The sequence below is a fragment of the Enhydra lutris genome, unplaced genomic scaffold (genome assembly GCF_002288905.1).
Source record: "Enhydra lutris kenyoni isolate GAN:26980312 unplaced genomic scaffold, ASM228890v2 scaffoldscaffold4, whole genome shotgun sequence".
In the NCBI taxonomy this organism is placed as follows: domain Eukaryota; kingdom Metazoa; phylum Chordata; class Mammalia; order Carnivora; family Mustelidae; genus Enhydra; species Enhydra lutris.
In genome coordinates this window covers 2,557,199-2,572,420 of record NW_019154088.1, presented here as the reverse complement: position 1 = coordinate 2,572,420, position 15,222 = coordinate 2,557,199, and the positions used below count along the sequence as shown (strand labels likewise).

General features: G+C 38.5%; 1 protein-coding gene across 2 annotated transcripts in view; it reads right to left on the bottom strand.

The window, feature by feature from the left end:
• LOC111160261 (ER membrane protein complex subunit 7) overlaps positions 1 to 13,424 on the bottom strand; it is a 14,446-nt gene extending 1,022 nt beyond the window's left edge. Inside the window, exons 1-4 of one of the 2 annotated variants that reach the window (XM_022523199.1) lie at positions 13,121 to 13,424; positions 8,800 to 8,919; positions 4,070 to 4,208; positions 2,668 to 2,748 (exon numbers count right to left, since the gene is read on the bottom strand). In XM_022523199.1, coding sequence (XP_022378907.1) covers positions 2,668 to 2,748; positions 4,070 to 4,208; positions 8,800 to 8,919; positions 13,121 to 13,353 — 573 coding nt within the window. In that variant the 5' untranslated portion in view covers positions 13,354 to 13,424. The remainder of the gene's footprint in view (positions 1 to 2,667; positions 2,749 to 4,069; positions 4,209 to 8,799; positions 8,920 to 13,120) is intronic. The other variant, XM_022523206.1, reaches the window with a different exon arrangement.
• Positions 13,425 to 15,222: the final 1,798 nt, after the last annotated feature.

The window sequence follows — 15,222 nt, the reverse complement described above, 5'->3', positions numbered from 1 at the left end:
TTATTTGACAGAGAGAGATCACAAGCAGGCAGAGAGGCAGGCAGAGAGAGAGGAGGAAGCAGGCTCCCCGCTGAGCAGAGAGCCCAATGCGGGGCTCGATCCCAGGACCCTGAGATCATGACCTGAGCCGAAGGCAGCGGCTTAACCCACTGAGCCACCCAGGTGCCCCATATGTGATCATATTCTTGCCACCTTATTTTGTTTTCTGGTTAAAATGCTCTGTTTTAATGTTTTTTAAACTCATGCTTTCTTTAGATGCATATAAAAAAAGAATATCAGTCTTTAACTATATACAAAGTTATCAGAAATGTTTGGACAATAAATACATATTTCTAACACGTCATTCCTAAGGCCCTTAGTAGTAAATCTGTGAATGCTATTAAGGCCTGAGTGTCCTCAATCACAGCATCTAAAGCAAGCAACAGAAATGCTACAAACAAATCACCAGCAGGACCTCATAAGGATCTGGCACTTTTATTTTGAGGTTTTGTCCTCTCTCTAATAAGCCAACATCTATAAAGTACTGCTCCACCTTCAACAATATTTATGTAATATATGTCACACCTGAATTTTACATTAAATTCCAAAGTGAACTTAAAATTGTATTAGTTTACACATGAAAAAAAAAAACAGCAAAAACTGTATTACCTATCATTTAAAGTTGAACATCACTTGGATATTATCTTGGGCTTTCTCCCCAAAGGTAGAATTTATACATGGGTTTTCAAGGAGAAAGTGCATTTACAGATATACCCAGGAAAAGAAACATTATAAGCATAAATCAGAAATGTTAACAAGCTCTAATCATCAAAAATTAAATGTATATGGTAAGAGGTCTTGAGACCCTGCAAAAATGTATCACCAACTCTATTTCTGAATCTCCTCAATTCTGAAGCTCTTGAATTTTTACACTACACTACACTTTTTACACTGCTTACTATGTGCAAAGCACTCTGCAAGGAATGAACTTTTGATCCAATGTGACCTCCAACGTTTCCTTCTATTGATACCACTGGGTTAACTGGTGATACCACATGGGTTAACTGGTTAACAGATACAAGGATGACATAGGATGTATACTTTCTGACCAACACTGAACAAAAATTTCAAATTTGGCAATAAGACATTCTGAAGTATCAGAAAGCATTCTTTGATCATGAAGCTTTTTCTGCTATTCCAGCTTGGGATAAATGCCTTGCCTTCTACAGAACTTAATCATCTACCACCTCAGCAGACATTTTAATTTATTTGATGTGTATCTTATTTTCCCATTTAAAATTCTCTCACACATATACCCACAATCCTCTGATGGCAAGAAGAGTGTTTATAAATTCATTCTATTTCCTACATTTAACTGGATTCTGAGTCTGTTGACAACAGGGATGATATACAACTCATTTTTGTATCCCTAGTATCTATAACATAGATATCAATTAAAAAATGTTCATTCGGGGGGTGGGAAGTTGGGGGAACCAGGTGGTGGGTATTAGAGAGGGCACGGATTGCATGGAGCACTGGGTGTGGTACAAAAACAATGAATACTGTTATGCTGAAAATAAATTTTAAAAAATGATTAAAAAAATGTTCATTCAGCAATGAATAAAGTGTCAATACATTAATATATTACATACAATGGAAAAACCTGGAACTGAGGAAACGAGCTTGTTGATGGTTTCCAGGTAGAAGAAAAATAAGGGTTTAAAAAGAATTCTGGGAGGCGCCTGGGTGGCTCAGTGGGTTAAAGCCTCTGCCTTCAGCTCAGGCCATGATCCCAGGGTCCTGGAATCGAGCCCCGCATCGGGCTCTCTGCTCATCGGGGAGCCTGCTTCCTCCTCTCTCTCTGCCTGCCTCTCTGCCTACTTGCAATCTCTGTCAATAAAATGAATAAAGTCTTTAAAAAGAATTCTGGGGCGCCTGGGTGGCTCAGTGGGTTAAGCCGCTGCCTTCGGCTCAGGTCATGATCTCAGAGTCCTTGGATCGAGCCCCACATCGGGCTCTCTGCTCAGCAGGGAGCCTGCTTCCTCCTCTCTCTCTGCCTGCCTCTCTGCCTGCTTGTGATCTCTCTGTCAAATAAATAAATAAATAAAATCTTTAAGAATTCTGAAGATTTTATGGAAGCCAATATTTAAAAGAGACAAAGCAGTGGCACTAAATTTGAAGCATCTTACCTGGCAACTCCCCGCCCATTGCAAAACCAGTATGATTTTGTGGTGAAAAGTCTAGAAGCCACTATTCTATTTTTCTCCCTTAGTTAACTGAATTTGTGTGTGTGTGTGTGTGTATCTGAACACAAAAACTAAATATATACTCTGAAGAGTTTTATAAAATAAAGGTAAATCATAAAAAGCCATCATTTTGCAAACTATATGAATTGGGGTACCATTTGAACTATTTAACGAGAGGCACAAAGACAGTCGTACTAAGCAGAGTGTTTAAGCTATACGAAGAGACCGAGGCTTTTAACAGGCAGAACCAACTGAATTTATCTGGTCCAGTGGAAGTAAGTAATTAAATGAGAGGAACATGATACTGTGTTAACACAGCCTCTGAATGAATTTGGCTTGGGAATTAGGATAAAGCTGAAAAAACCCAAGCCATTCAGCCACAACAGCTGGTTCAGGCATCAGAATATGGTTAAAAAATCCACAGAGGGGGCAAACATCTTACCCGTCTCATGTCAGGATCACTTGTATTGACCACTTTGGGCAGAAGCACAAATATCAATAATGGAAGAACCATCATCATAACCTGTGGAGGAAAAAAAAATCCAGAAAGTGTTTTCCCCACTTAACAGAAGAATAAAATCTACACTTAACAATCCATGATGAAATTAAAGATTCAGATGTTATATATAGAATAAAACTACCAGCACCACCTCAATTCTACTGACCCAGCCCTGTTGATATAAGGTCCTCCTCAATGTTTGACTACTGTAGAGTATTAAGAGCCTAATTCATGTAGGTTTGGACCTTACAGACACCTCACTTCGTATATGAGCCACCTATCATTTTGCAGAGTTTACAATTTTATTTAACACAAACAGTATGTTTGTGTTTCTCACTTTCCTTAATCTGCAGTCTGGCATTAGGAACAGTGATCCTGACGGCCAACTGGGATCTTTCCAGATGACTCTGTGGTTCTTGCAGAAAATATTATATTGACCCTCTAATTAATATACATCTTCTCAAGACTGCAACATAGTACCAGGTGATTACTACAACAGATCAGTTTTGAAAAATGCCTGCCAAGCTTCTAGCACTAGGTATGTTTCTGCGGAATTTCAGAAATGAGAATATGGAAGATATTTCTTAATAAGGTTTGGAATTTCATTGCTGATTTCTCCTATGCACTCTACCCTCCTGGTTCTTTATGTCTGATAGCAGATCTAGGTACTATTTATTTCTCTCAAAAAATGTACATTCCCCAAATATTCCTGTTTGTGATTTAAATAGCTATCAGCAAGGAATATGATCACCATTTAGAATATTTCAAGATAATAATTCAACTTCCAGAAGCAGAAAAAAAAACTTAATTTGTTTCTAAAGAATGTATCCTATTAGTGTTTTATTATTAGTGGACACCATAACATCAGTTTCATACCAAGTATTTAAATTATCACAGAATAATTTCTCTGTTTATTACACATGTGAAAAAAGGAGAAAAATGCTTACTCAAGCCACCAATAGTGGCTGTTCAATAAATGATGGCACATCCATCAGTGAACTAATAGGCAGGTAGAACGAAGGATGAGACTGCTAACTCCACGTGTGACTTACCACATACTCTTATTCCATTTGCATTTTAAAACATTTCATCATAAGTATTTATCCCATTTCAAAAAATTGTTGCACATTTCAATGTCAAAGCAACCATGCAATTCTCACTACATTATTTCCATTATTATTTCCAAAGCTACTATTTTCCTGAAATCAATAAATCAATAAACTATTCACAATTAACCTTTCATCTAACAATCTGACATCTGTTCTTCCTCAGGATTAGACATTTTTGACTACCTAGAATCAAATTAGAGAGTAGTTAAGATACTTAATTGTAGCATGATACATACCATTGGGTTCATTAGAAAGTCTGTCCAGCCCCATGATTCCCTTTTAATAAAGTAAGAAGGTGGGCCTGAAGATTTCATTTGGAGAGGATAGGGCAGTCTGACCACTTCTGATGTTTTGATGTAATTCACATATCTTGCTCTGATAAAGCCACATGAGAAAAGCATCAGTAGTTTTATCAAAAACATTACTAGTTAAAAGAACTACTCATAATTTTTAGCAATACCTTTCGCTTTTTCCAAAATGCTTTGGCATCTAAACTCTTGGATCTTAAAAATCTTATCTGTATTTCTAAAGTATTTAGCAAAATGTAGAGAAAGAACACTAGACTTGAAATCGGGAGACCTAATTTTGAGCTGTAGCTCTGTCATTACATAGGCCTGTGGGATTAGACAAGTTCTCTGTTTATATCAAAAGCTCTTTTAGAAATTCTTCTAGCTCTAATGCTCTTTAATTATATTTAATAATTAATTTTGCTATAAATATACAAAATGCTGCATATCTCTTTGGTTGTCGGAGATATGAATTAATAAACATACCTAATTTTCAAGTCTATTTTGCAGGAAAAATTTATGATTCAAGAAAGTCCTGCAACAGTGCTATAGGTAACACTACATTTTCACCTGAGATGCACTAACTTTAATCAAAACTCTCACCCACTTTCACACATGTTCCAGCTTACTCTTTGAAAACTGCCTCCCCACTGCTCACTCGTTTCCTTCAGAACTTCTGTTTGACACCTGTTCAACCTTTTCATTCTCTACTCGGCGTCTTGTTAACTAAATTCTTTCACAGTGTCCATTCCTTTATGTGTACTAGATTCTGGGTAAGTTTTTCTGATCCATCTTGTAGTTCATCAAACCTCTGTTCAGTTGCTTAACACATGCATTGAGTTTTATATTCCAAAGCCTATATTTATTGGAGAAGTTCTATTTTGTTCTTTTTTCAAATATCTATGATCTATTTTTGTAGTATCTTACTCTTATGGCAATAAATCTTTTATTTGGTTTAGCATTTTAAATATAAACTATTTCATAGTTCATATCCAGTAATTCTATTGTCTAAGGTTCTCAGAGGTCTAATTCATCTGCTGACTCAATGTACATTGTTTTCTTGGGTATTTGATAAGTTATGCACTTTTTTTACATACGGGCCTGGACAGAGAGTATCTCCTTGCAGAGAGGTTATGCATTTGTCTCTACCACGAGACCAGGATTGTGACCAGGAATGATCTTGTTAATTGCATGGCCTGAAAGTTTCTGGATTATGCGGGAAGTAATAAATTCACATACTAAATTTCAATGAGGGTAGGATGGTGACTATTAAATTTCAGGAGAGATTTTTCCCTCCAAAAGGCCAGGCCCAGATTGGGAGCCTGGTCTTTTGGATTTTAGTGCCAAAGGTCAAAGGGAAAATCAAGTCCTAGATCTAATTCTGGCTCAAAGAAAGCCTAAGACTTACCTCTTACCTACATACTGCTAATAAAATCTAAGCTTCTTCTTTTTCTTTTTCGTTTTCTTTTTTTTTTTTTAAGTAGGCTCCATGAGCTGAGATCAAGACCTAAGCTAAGATTAAGAGTTGGATGCTTAGCCAACTGAGCCACCCAGATGCCCCAAATCTGAGTATTTTGGTTAGAATATCAAAACCCCCAGGAATGAAAGTGGCTTATAGTTTGTCCCCCAAGGACTTCCCTTATACATTTAAAAGGAAATGTTTATCATATACCAAGCATGCTTACAAAATACTGGCCAAGAATATTAGGATCTTATTTAAATCCCCCTCTTTCTCTATTCTGTCCCATTCACAATTATTAAAATGGTAAGGGCCTTGTTTTTAACCTATGCTTCAGGCATTCAATCATCAGGAATAGAACTGAGAATATGAATCCCACTGCTGCAACCAGTCCTTAAATACTAAAGCAGGAAGTACTCTTTACCCAAAGCAAAAACCTTTATATATAAAAAAATATTTCCACTTGCTTACTTTATTCAAAATTCAGAGCAAAAATACATAAATATAAATTATAGTTTCTAATAGACAAGCATGCCCCCCCTTCTTTTTAAGATTTTATTTACTTATCAGAGAGAGAGAGCGTGCACACACAAGCAGGCAGAGTGGCAGGCAGAGGCGGAGAGAGAAGCAGGCTCCCGGCTGAACAAGGAGCCAGATGCAGGACTCGATCCCAGGACTCTGGGATCATGACCTGAGCTGAAGGCAGCAGCTTAACTGACTAAGCCACCTAGGCATCCCCAAGCATCCTCTTTTAACAACTCTCATTTCCCCCAGTATTCAGTGCTTTTGATATTTCTTTAAAAACCTGTGAAATGTGTACATAATGTACAGTGTAATCTACATACCCACCCATCTCCAAACTTACAATTCTAAAATATATAAAAAGTCATGGTAAGTCCCTTGTTTTTTTTAAAGGTTTTTTTTTTTTTAAAGATTTTATTTATTTGACAGAAAGAGAGACAGCGAGAGAGGGAACACAAGCAGGGGGAGTTGGAGAAGGAGAAGCAAGCTTCCTGCTGAGCAGGGAGCCCAATGCAGGACTCAATCCCAGGATTCTGGGATCATGACCTGAGCTGAAGGCAGACACTTAATGACTGAACCACCCAGGCATCCCATGGTAAGTCCTTTAAAGTTTAAATTTAACATACTAGGATTTTACCTATATATTTTCTTACAATCTTCATGCCTCTAAAAAAAGATGTGACAAATTTGATACCTAATGTGCTTCAACTACTTTAAAAAAATCCACTTATTCTAATCAAATATTTATAAACATATTTACAAGAGATTACCTTCAATTCAAGCTTTACCCTTGCTCTAAATAGCCAACAGCAAGAAACAGGATTAGAATTTGGACAAACTAGACTATTCTAAGACAACAATTTTAACTTCAAAAATCGGGGGGGGGGTAATTTGTTTCTAAGTGGCATCATTTTTAGTGGCATCATTATACTAGTTTCATGATAATATCAAGAATGTAAGTTATAATTGTCTCTGTTCATTACACATGTTAAAAAAGGAGAAAGAATGGGCACCTGGGTGGCTCAGTCATTGGGCGTCTACCTTCAGCTCAGGTATGATCCCAGGATCCCGGGATCCTGGGATCCATTGGACTCCCTGCTCAGTGGGGAGCCTGCTTCTCCCTCTCCAGCTCTTGGGTGCTTATGCTCCCTCTCTTGTTATCTCTCTCTGTCATAAATAAATAAAATCTTTAAAAAAAAAAAAAAAAGAGGAGAAAGAAAACCCTACCTGTCCCTCAGTAGGCACAGGCATCAATGGACTAATCTGTAGCTAATATAAAGGATGAGACAGCTCTATGTGAGACTCACTCTATGTGAATTATAATATTATACTTTTATGACATTCAGTGTCCAAAAACAAAACAAAGCAAAACATAAGGTGAAGAAAGAAGAAAAACATTTTAGGTGTAAACACTATCTCAAATGTAAATATTATGGTACCAACTGAACATATCTCTATCATGTCAGATCAATTTGGGGTCGCTACAAATCAACCTAAATATTCTCAGCACATACCAAAAAGGTCAGTAATAAAACAAAACCCCAAAATTATTTTTGCCTTTCCAAGACCTATGCTTTATTACTGTAACATGGAGTTATTTTGTGATAGCTCAGAGACATTACCACTCAAAATTCTTTCATATTTGTCACCATACCTCAATAAAGCTAGAAAAAAATAAACAAATAAATAAAATTTATTTATTTATTTATTTATTTATTGGTCAGTTTAGACCAAAGAGAATACTACTAGTATGGGACAACAATAAATAAATAAATAAAATGCTGAATAACAGAAGGAATAACTGTGGACATCTACACTTCAAATGGATTTGTGGTATTCTATACTCACAGTCTGAATTATTCCCACATTCTTTTCACTTCAACTTCAAAGCATATGCTCATCTATTTAGAAATTATACTGTGCTTTTTTCTTTTCTTATCATGATCCTCACTTTGAGATAAACTACACAATGTAATCCCATCGTTTGCCCCCAAAATACTAAATTTCCACTGCATTCTAAATATTTCAGAAAGGAAGAACTGTAGAAATTACCAGATCAATACAACTATTAAGTAGATATTAAGAGGTATTGTCAAAATATCCCAGTGAAAAACAGGTGGCATATATTTCTAATTTAGAAAAGTTAAATTATTTCCCACTTTAAATAATCATATTTCCTTTTTTTTTTTTTTTAAGATTTATGTATTTGTCAGAGAGAAAGAGAGAGAGCGCATAAGCAGGGGGAGCAGCAGGCAGAGGGAGAAGCAGCCTCCCCGCTGAGCAAGGATGAGATGTGGGACTCTAAGGGTCATGGGACCATACCTTAGTCGAAGACAGAAGCTTAACTAACTGACAATCATTATTTCAATTATAACTTTCACAGGGCTTTTGCTCTCATAGTAGGTAATTTTGCCTCTTCTCTATTATAATCATATTAGGAGCTTTAAAATAAATTTAAGCCAGAGCAGGAGGAAGTTCAACTTTGCAGTATTACCAATGCTCAATTAAAACAATGTAAGGATATTGGAGGTGGGGGCAGAGAGGAAAAAATTTTAAAATTAAAGACAATATAAAGATATTTTTATGGAATACCTAGTTTAAATGAGAAACTTTTCAAACCTAACTATAAATTCTAAAAGGAACATAGGAGGTACTCAGCAGCCTTGCCTTTTGTAAAAACTAAATCAGGTGCCCTTACCTCATTTTTCCTTTTGAAGTGATATCTACTCGGACAGGATCAAACCTGTAAGCTGGAGATATAACTTCCACTACATAAGATCCAGAAGGTATATCATGAACCACAAAACTCCCATCTGTCCTAGAAAAATGAAAATCATATTTAGATACTTCTGATCAACAGCTTGCTTTTTTCTTATGTTCTAAATCATCTGTTAACTCCCAAATCAACCCCCCCATCAAATGACACAGAAATTGACAGCAACAAAAAAAGTCCCCAAACTGGCAAGAATTGTCCCCATGCTTCAGCTTCCATAATCACACGAAAAGGGTTCTGGAAAATACACCACAGCACTCCACAGGAGCAGAGAATCCTGACATAGAAAGTACTTCTAGTTCCTTCTGGGGGATAGCTGATAACAGGGGCACAGTTTCAATTCTGAAGCCATGTCTTCATTCAAGAGAAATTATCAATATGCATCATTACTACATTAAGGTTCCAATTTTGCCTGCAACAACTCCTTAATTAAAAATAAATGGCTTTCCCCCCCCTAGTTTTTGTTTGCATTTTGTTGTCTTTCTAACAAGAAGGCCATCAAGTACAATTTGTTTCACTTGTTACAAATAGTTCCCATTTACTCTGGTTACTTTTGTTTGGATATACAGAAGTTTAACAGGTTTATGTAGTTAAAACTATCTGCCTTTTCCATACTGATTTTTTTTAAAACCTTCTAGACTTAGAAAACCATCCCATCCAAGAGCTGATAATTTCAGATTCACAGATCAAAATCAATTTGTTTTAATAATGGGAAACTGACATTCTGAGGAAAACGAAGTTTCTGTTTCAGGAAAAAACAAATGATCCTAAAAGGAACTACTTTATCAGAGAAGTCCCTGGATCATAATACATTAAATAATGCTTCTTAAATCATTGGGCTCTTTCGGGGCAACTGGGTGGCTCAGTTGGTTAAGTGTTTCTCTTCAGCTCAGGTCATGATCTCAGGGTCCTGCCATGGAGTCCCAGATCAGGCTCTCTGCTCAGTGTGGAGTCTGCTTGTCCCTCTCACTCTCCCTCTGTGCTCACTCGCACTCTCTCTCTCCCTAGTAAATAAATAAGTAAAATCTTTAAAAAAAAAATCCTTAGGCTCTTTCGCAGCTGAAGGAATAATTTATTCTGCCACACCCACAATATTTACTAAAGGTAAAAGGAAAAGACATTCCTTACTATTTCAAAGTACAGACTGAACTAAAACAGAACTGAAATGTAAACATCAAGTTAACTTATTCCTGGGCTGGATATCATCACTGGGCCTTCGCACCCATTCCCACCCTTCAACTCTTTGTAGACTGGAGGAAGGAGAGAAAATGAGCTTAGCATATTTTTCCCCAGCTCTCTCCCTGACAGGCCACCTCTGACTTTCTGTGTCAAGGGGCAGTGCTCCTCTGAAGGCAGTCCTTTCTTCCCCTCTAGGTCCCAGTAAACTTTACCTCCCCTAATTCCTTCAGGCTTAGAGGTAATAGTTGCCTTGAGGTTGTAAACTCTAGAGTACTGCACAATCTGGTTGTTTCCCTATACCATGACTACAGTGTTTAATCCCTTCATTAGACTTTCCTTGAATTATTCTAATTTGGGTGTCTTCTGCTTCTTGAGGGAACCTCAATGAAAAAACTTCAAAATATTTTTCTAGATCCAGAAAAAGAATTAAACTAATGATTGTGAAACACAACAGCAGATCTAACTACCCAAAGGAAAAAGCAAATCTATTTTTCACTGTAGGACAAATATTTGAGAAAGATAACATAAAAATTTTATAATGAAATTTTAAAACTTGGTTTTAAAAATGTATTCTGCAATATGTAAGCTTTGTTGGATCCTTACTTGAAAGAATTACATGGAGCATTTTTGAGATAAATGAACTGGGTATTAGATGAATCTATAGCATTATTACTTATTTTATTAAGTCAATAATGGTATTGTGAGGGTTTAAGCCCTTACCTTTTAGAAACACATAATAATGCTTTTTCAAGGGAGATTATATTTAGGGTGATATTTAAATATTCCAGAAAAAAAATAAATGTGGTACAGAAGAGACATGAAACGGAACAGTAGATTGTGATGGGTACCTAAGCATTCATGAAACTATCGTTTATTTTAGTGTATGTCTGCAATTTTCCATAACAAAAAGTTGCCCAAAAAAGTATAGTGCATAAAATCTACTACATCAAAAAACTGAAAACTACCTAAATGTCCCCAAACAAAAGATTGCTTAAATAAGTTATGCTTTATATACACAGTGATGAGGGCAATAAGATGAAGCACCCTCAGTCAAAACTCCCTTCATTTCTATTAGCCAAGGCCCAAGCCACCTCCAACAAGCCTGTTAGTCAAAACTCCAAGCTAATTATGCATAACAAGTACAAGACAATTACTATCCCTCTTCCAACAAGTTTCCCACCATAAGCTCCTCATATTAATTCTTAGCCTTTCTACAAACAGAAGAACATGAAATGGTGTAAGTAACTGCTCCCAAAATATTAACTGGGGGATAAAAAATAAAAAAAAAAGAACAGATGACAAAGTACTACATATTGTATTTTACTATTAAAAACTCATCGGAAGGGACGCCTGGGTGGCTCAGTTGGTTAAGCAGCTGCCTTCGGCTCAGGTCATGATCCCAGCGTCCTGGGATCGAGTCCCGCATCGGGCTCCTTGCTCAGCAGGGAGCCTGCTTCTCCCCCTGCCTCTGCCTGCCATTCTGTCTGTCTGCACTCGCTCTCTCTCCCTCTCTCTCTGACAAATAAATAAAATCTTTAAAAAAAAAAACTCATCGGAAAAGATACAATAAAATGTTAAGTCTTGTTATCCCTAATTTGTTTACATTTTCTTCAATAAACATATTGCTTATACATTACTTTTACTTTAAAATAAAAATAATAGGGGCAGCTGGGTGGCTCACTCGTTAAACGTCTGCCTTCAGCTCAGGTTATGATCCCAGGGTCCTAGGATCGAGACCCACATCGGAATCCCTGCGGGGAGCCCACTTCTCCCTCACCCACTCCCTCTGCTTGTGTTCCCTCTCTCGGTGTATGTCTGCCAAATAAATAAATAAATAAAATAAAATCTTCAAAAAACTAAACTAATAAATGCTTTTTAAAAGAATTGAATACTGAAGAAAAGAGAAACCAAAACGTCAATTTACACTAATGTCCCAAGGTTTAATTGAGAGTTTTTTTTTTTCATTAAAACATCATTACTTGGGGCAAACCCTAAAGAATGCCCTAACGCCAGATCTGTAAATACAAATAGTATTAAAAGACTAACTTCTCATCATTATCTATTAATCTGAGATTCAAATCTCATTCAACAGCACCTGGATGATCTGAATATTTGCAAATCAGATTTAGAAGTAAACGTCCAAATTTAAGATATCTGGGTTGCAAATACCACTTGCTGGTATACAAACCTATCAGAGAAACACTTGCTTTCCTAAATATTTTCTTTCAGTTCAGAGTTTCACCTCCCAAGCAATGGCTGAAAGACTTAAAACATCACATTTGTGCCTAAACATCTGAAAAGCAGGCGACTGCAAAACTGAAATGCTAATAAATTCACCACGTTCTTTAATATAGGCTGAAATCCCATTTTTGCTAATAACTAGAAAAGAAAGAAGCATGTAAGCAAATGTGGAGAAACCCCAGTCTCACATAAATGCCACCAAGTGTGATGTTGCAAATCCCTCGATGAATTCAACTGTAAAAAAGAACAACAATCCCACCACCAGGCATTAAAAAAAAGGTGCTTTGATTAGGGACTTCAGGGCCCATTAATTTGAGAAGCAGCAAAATTAGCCTCCCAGTCTTTGCCATCACAGAAGTCCTTTGGGTTTTGAGAATTCCCACCTGTTTAGCGTCTTTCTACACAACATCAAACTGCCAAAAGACTGAAATGAATGCAAAAAGTGGCCAGATTCTAGAGAGACCAAATGAGATGCAAAGGAAAGAATTCAGCACAAAACAAATAAGGGGTCCACCTGTCGCGAGGGCCCAGGAGGGGTCGACCCCTACAAGGCAAAAATGGAGTTGAAGATAACGGATCCCACTGCTCCGGCCCTGGGGCAAGCACCTGCCACCCTCATTTCTGAGATACACGGAATGGGGTGATGGGGAAAATAGGGGAAAGCGTCGGGTTGCTTCCCAAGGTCTCCCGGCACAGATTGCTACTGACGCCCACCCTTTCACCCTCCGACAGCGACGTCGTCAGTTCTTGACACTTGGCTCTCCTAGAGGGAATTCCCTTCCGGCTTCCACGCCAACCGCTTTCCCGCTGCCCATAGGATGCTCACTTAAGGAATCCGACATGCTCTTCTCCGTCTACTAGCACTCGGGCGGCCGAGATCCAGTCCTGGGGCTTCACTCCTGGAACAACCGCACGTCCCTCAATCTTGAAGCGATCTCCTATGCCGACCCCAGTCCCGCCTGACCCATCGGCAGTAGCCCCAGGCAGCTCCGAGCTCTGGGCATCCCGTGAGAGCAACAGAAGAAGGACGGAAAAGAAGCCCCAAACAGCGGCCGCCATGACAGCAGCTCTCAGCGGCCAAGCTGGCAGCCCCGGAAGCCCTCCCAGCCTCCCAGGTGTCGATGGCGCCGCCGCCGGCCGATGTCGTCATCACAGGGCGCGGGGTCCTGGCGCGAGCTGAGGGCTCAAACCCGAAGGAAGGAGTCTTGAGCCAATCGCCTTGCGAGGCGGAAATGAGGCAAAGCACCGCCGCGAACTCCCGGCGCTCGGGATTGGAAGGCGGTCGGAGCAAAGTGTCAGCTGCCTCTGAGGGGGGCCGCCCACAAAGCGAAAGTGGGGAGGTGTTTGTTGCTGTGGCAGCCGGCCCCGCCCCAGAGTAAAAGACTGTGACTGAGAGCGGCTCCGAACTTGTGTCTGCAAATGAGGCTCCGGCTTTAGGGGAAACGGGTTCAGAAGAGAGCTTTCAAAAAAAGTTCTAGAGATTCCCAAGGCGTGTGAGATGAAAATGTTCCCAGTTGAGTATTTAAAGGAGATCATGTATCTGCATAGAAAATAGCTGGAAAAGATACGTAACTATTTACTAAGGGTTGCCTCTGGCGAAAAAGGAGAGTTGAGGGACATTTAGTCTGGTACTACACCATTCGTTCGATTTTGAACGCTTTACCGTAAACACAACGTTAGGGATGGGGCGACCTGCCAGGATTGATCCCGGGGACTAAGTCAAGATTTCAGAGATCATCTTCAATCTTTTCATTTTCTTGATGATAGAAAGGGAAGTAACGTGCCCAAGGTTTGTGTTAGCTATCAACGTTGTCCTTTCGAATACAAATCTCTGAGTACAAATCTATATTGAAGATTATCAAGGGAAATGCATTTATTATTATTATTTTTTTTTTTTTGCCTCGTGAACTCTTAGACTTAGTCTCCCAAAGAAAAATAACAAAAATTGGGGAAAAGAATACGAGAACCAAGTCCTCTGAGTCGCTGGCAAGGGGTAGAGATGCAGCCCCTGGGGCCACACCATACTCTATATTCTCCTGAGTATCAGCGACCGTGGGTTAGGGGTACTTTCCCTCTGAAGGTAGCCATTGCTTCACGGTTGGTGTTTGGAAGATGCAAAGCTACGGTAAAAAGATTATCAGGTGCTACAACCCTTCACTACACTAGTTGTAGTACAACTACACTAAAATATGACAGAAAATTTCACTTTTCTAAAATGTACAAAATTTACCAATATGCTGAAATAAAAATAGCACCATCCCTAAATTTTCTTTTACATATTCTCAGTGACCCTGCTTTGTTGGTGTCTTAGACACATGTTCAATTTGATTAGTAGGTAATCAGTGTTGATCTTAATACTGTATATAGCAGCTGGTGGGGGTTACTTTTTATAGAGGACAGAGTGGAAGAAGACCAGCAGCAAACAGCAACTGAGCTCTGCATCCCCATTTCTGCCTTTCTCTTTGTTCCCCTACCTTATTGTCACTCTAATACAAAAAAATCTAATGATCTGGACCCCTCAAATGCCCGCTTATACCTCCGCAGGCATAGATGGAGTAGAGAAGTCCCAGTAATGTTTTCTAGTAGTGTGAAATACTATTATCTATGGTGTTTTCTAGGAACTGCATAGGTATTCAACTTTAAATTATGCAAGAATTATTCCATAATGTATCTCTTGGACTCATGCCTTATAAAAGAAACTATAATTATAATGAAATATTTTAGAAAGACTGTATACTAGACTTGCTCTGTTTGCCCAGCCAGATTCATTCTCTATCCTTCACTCTGCTTTGTGTCTTAGAAGACTGGATCTTGAAGGATTGCAAAAACTTGGTTCCTTTGACCTCTGGGTGGTTGTAATTGGGTTCAGCCATTAGGAGGTATATGCAGGACACCTCATTCAATTTCTCTTACTTCTGCCCATAATTG